Below are 4,508 nucleotides of genomic sequence, written 5' to 3'. Positions count from 1 at the left end.
AATTTTGCTCTTTAAATTGTTGACAATTTCAGATTAAAATGGCTATCCATGCTGTATCTGAAATTTTCTCAGTAAATAAATAAATATATATTAAATAGCATTTCCCACACAATTGTAAACAAATTGAACACTTCAACTAGATTGAAACAGGGCCTCCACAATGGGGCAGTGGTAGCATCGTCACCTTGGAATCAAGGGGTCCCGGGTTTGATACCCGATGGAGGCACATAGTGGTTCGGATCCCACTTTAAACTGTAGGTCCAGTCCAAATTAGCCGTACTGTGCATAAAGTGGACTTAAAACACAAAATCAAACAATCATAGATTAAAACAGAATATTTCAACAACTTGAATATTATCTCTGCCTCTTTAGGTTGAATATTGTTATGTGAGGACTCAGTCTGCTTTTCCTTTAAAAGTAGACCATGTCCCGGTATAAAAGTACAGTTCAATTTTTCTTTATATATTTACGCATTTGTAAAGTTGCAAGTTCAAGAAGTGGCAGAGGTTACAGGCAGAATTTGATAATTAAAAAAACAACTCATTTTATGTATTAAATGTATCCATGTTATAGCTTGCTATTTATTTTTATTACTTGTTCAACATACCAGTGAACACTACCTTACATACCAAGATTTGAGAATGGTTTCTCCAGTAAGTCTGACATGCCACCGCTGATTTCTAGTTTGCAACTATATAATTTCAGAATTTTCACAAGTACTAGAGGTTTATTATTACCTTTGCATTTCTTAATTTTTTGTTCGCGAATAAAAAAACTGATTTGGAGTCTTATACAGAATCTATTTGGTGAACAAATATACCATGGAAAGAAGCATGCTAACTGCAATGAATGTTAATATTCAAATATGCTGCTTCATAGATGTGAACTTAGAAATGATTCTTATCTTGGATAAAAATGATTGATTTTAATGTGATACTTCAAGTGGTTCTGCTGTCTTCACTATATTTTATTTTCTACACTTGTTCATTAACTGAAAAACTCCCACCTAAAGTTGAAAAAACAAAATAGCAAAGAAATTGCATTTTTTTGATGGTAATATAATGTGTGTGTTAATGATGAACATTGTTAGAAATAGAAAAGCAGTAATTTGTGTATTTGCTTGATATGAGTATTCTGTGCATGTTTTTTGATGTGAATATTCTGTGTATTTTTTTGCGGGATTATTATTCTGTGACTAGCAAGAAGAAATGTCATGTACTGGTTGACTATGTGTGAGATTAAACCTTAATTTATTTATATTGGTGTTTCGTTTTTAAAATTTGGCGACCGTGTGACAGGACAGGGAGACTTTGTGCAAGGCAAAGATTGAGACGCCATGGAAAAGATAAGTAAATTAAGAACAGTAACGAGATCGTCGTTTATGCGCGTAACGAATAACATTGAAGCGGCGTGCAATGGTGATTGCACGGATTTAGTGGAAGTGCAGAGTAATTTCCGTTTGTTGCAAGATAAATTCGGCAAATTACAGGATCTGGACACACAGTACAGTGATTTGTTGATGGACGACGATATTAAAGAAGAGGATTTCATCGTCGAAGCAGAAAATGCAGATAAGTATGCATGTAACTTTTATCGAATCAAGACTAAGGTGGAACAGTTATTAAGTAAGCAGGTGTTGAACAATGGTGGTGATGCAGTTAGTGACACATCGGCAAACTGCAAACGAAAAATCAAATTACCGGTAGTGGAACTTAAAAAATTTGATGGTAACGTGAAGAACTAGTTATCCTTCTGGAGCCAATTCAAACAAATTGACAAGGACGAGGGCATTGATAATTGTGATAAATTTCAATACCTTGTACAGGCTACCGTACCAGGTTCAAAAGCACGTCAGTTTGTAGAAAGTTTTCCCCTCAGTGACGAAAACTATCCCAAGGTCATTGAAGGACTTAAGTCACATTTCGGCCATGATGATGTGTTAGTGGAAGTTTACGTTCGTGAACTTTTGAAGTTGGTGTAACACAACTTAAATGGTGACAGTAAGTTGGAACTGGCTGTTCTTTATGACAAAATAGAATCGCAGTTACGAGCATTAAGTACATTAGGTGTAACGTAAGACAAGTGTGCTGCAATGTTATACCCTCTTGTTGAGTCATGTTTACCGGAAGAATTTTTGCGAGTGTGGCAGAGAAGTGCTGCAAATTCCACAGATTCTAAATTGGAGAGTCGTCTGGAAGACGACATCCAATTGTGAAAAGGCTTATTTATTATAAACATATTGAAGCTTGTCATGCAGGTGTACAAGGTCTGATGAGTATTCTTAGAGAACAGTTTTGGATATTGAAAGGCAGAAAAACTATTCGTTCTGTGGTGAAGGGTTGTGTGATTTGTCGGAGACATAATGCTAAAAGACTGGAAGTAATGCCGGTGTCTTTACCTGAACATGGAGTCAGAGATGCAGCAGTATTCGAAATAACAGGAGTGGATCTAGCTGGACCTGTTATACTTCAAAGTGGAGAAAAGGCTTGGATTTGCATATTTACTTGTGCTGTTTATAGAGCTGTACATTTAGAGTTAACTTCTGGCTTATCATCTGGAGATTTTATTCAGTCATTTCGAAGATTCATTGCTCGACGAGGTAGACCACTAGTTGTTTACAGTGACAATGGGACGAACTTTGTAGGCACTGAAAATTTGTTGAGCAAGCTAGAATGGGAAGATGTAGTTGCTTTTGCAACAATCAAGCGCATTGAGTGGAGATTCAATCCACCCACAGCTGCCTGGTGGGGTGGATGGTGGGAGCGTTTGATCAGACTCATGAAGCAACTATTGAGAAAAATTTTAGGGAAAGCTTCACTGACCTACGAGGAATTTCTGACGGTGCTATGTGATTGTGAAGCTGTCATGAATGCTCGACCACTAACCTACATATCAGAAGATAATTCAGACCTTTAGTCCTTGATGCCCTCCATGTTTCTACAACAGGTCAGAGAAGTAGGCGTGCCTGACCTCGATGAGATACAGAAGGTAAATCTACATAAACGGTGGAAGTATTGTCAAAGAATTCGTGAGACACTAAGAAGTAGATTTCGCAGTGAATACTTGGGTCAGTTAGTGCAGCATTGGAATGCTAAAAGTTCTTGTAGAGAAGTGAAGGTTGGGGAAGTGGTTCTTGTAGGTAATGACAATTCTAAACGTCTGGACTGGCCTTTAGCATGCATTGTGGAGCTGATACCTGGACGTGATGGTGAAGTACGTCTCGTAAGGCTGAGGACTGCAACGGGAATTAAGATGAGAACACTACAGCGTGTTTTTCCCTTGGAAATTCAGTCAAGTGAGTTGCCCAAAGTGCCCAAAATGAAGAACACTGAGGAAAAGACAGTACCTGAAAAGGAAAGTGCTCCGAGAGTCATCACCACTCGACTGGGAAGACAAGTGAACCCTCCACAGAAGCTGAGTTTGTTGGTAGAAAACTCATGTTATGAACATTATTGATTCTGTAGAGTCACTAATTGTCTATACGTGACTCTAGGTGGAAGAATGTTAGAAATAGAAAAGCAGTAATCTGTGTATTTGCTTGATATGAGTATTCTGTGCATGTTTTTTGATGTGAATATTCTGTGTATTTTTTTGCGGGATTATTATTCTGTGACCAGCGAGAAGAAATGTCATGTACTGGTTGACTGTGTGTGAGATTAAACCTTAATTTACTTATATTGGTGTTTCGTTTTTAACAAACATCCTGAAAATACTAAGCCATGCAGAAAAGGCATGAGGATGGAGAGCACAGAAGATTTTATATTAAGAAACTTCAAAAGACCAATAAACATGCTGTACAGACCAATAAACTTCATTATACATTCTTCATATATTTACATATGAGTTAATTTAGCCTCTTCATGAAGCAAAGTTAAGTTGACTCATGATCTCACCACCAAACGTTCCAGTCAAGTGGTCAGGAGTGGCATGTTGAATTGTTTCTACATGTAACCACTGACTTTAGTGTTTGTATGTGCCTATGTTTCAGAGACTGGTTCTGTCTCACTCTTACATGGGACAAGATGGAAACAAATACAGTACACTACCCAGAAAATGGGAGCAGAACCAGTTTCTAAAACATTGGTACATATGGAAACTAAAGAGAGACTTCAGACTTGGAATGAAGAGCAACAATTCACACTGATCCACTGCACAAGCCAACATTGGATTGGGTCATCCTCAATTGACAAATTTAGCTTCAGTGTAAAAAAATCTCTAAAAAACAAGCAATGCAAAGTCACATCCAACTTTGTCTTGGTTGTTTTTATGGTGTTAATATGTGATGTAAAATACAACCCTCTTGAAATAAATTCCCCATACCCGTCCCTAGCTTCCATCACAAGGAACAATGCCTCGCCATCCTGAATGCTCTTGCCCACAGGGCAGTAACCTAAAAGCTCATATGCCCCTCTTAAAGCACATCATCTCCCAATCGTGAATATTCTAGCCTGCAAGGTTGACACATACACACACACAAAGTTGGTATCTATATTTATTTTCTACATCTG

General features: G+C 37.7%; 1 protein-coding gene across 1 annotated transcript; it reads left to right on the top strand.

Annotated features, from left to right (window-relative positions):
• The first annotated feature begins 2,382 nt into the window (after window positions 1–2,382).
• Window positions 2,383–2,916, top strand: LOC146003773 (uncharacterized). The gene has a single exon (XM_083142186.1). The coding sequence runs from the start codon at window positions 2,383–2,385 to the stop codon at window positions 2,914–2,916; it is 534 nt and encodes a 177-aa protein (XP_082998312.1).
• The last annotated feature ends 1,592 nt before the right edge of the window (window positions 2,917–4,508 follow it).

Source organism: Lepisma saccharinum, chromosome 20 (assembly GCF_977018435.1).
Source record: "Lepisma saccharinum chromosome 20, izLepSacc3.1, whole genome shotgun sequence".
Classification (NCBI taxonomy): Eukaryota; Metazoa; Arthropoda; class Insecta; order Zygentoma; family Lepismatidae; genus Lepisma; species Lepisma saccharinum.
This window is presented reverse-complemented; position numbering and strand designations above follow the sequence as displayed.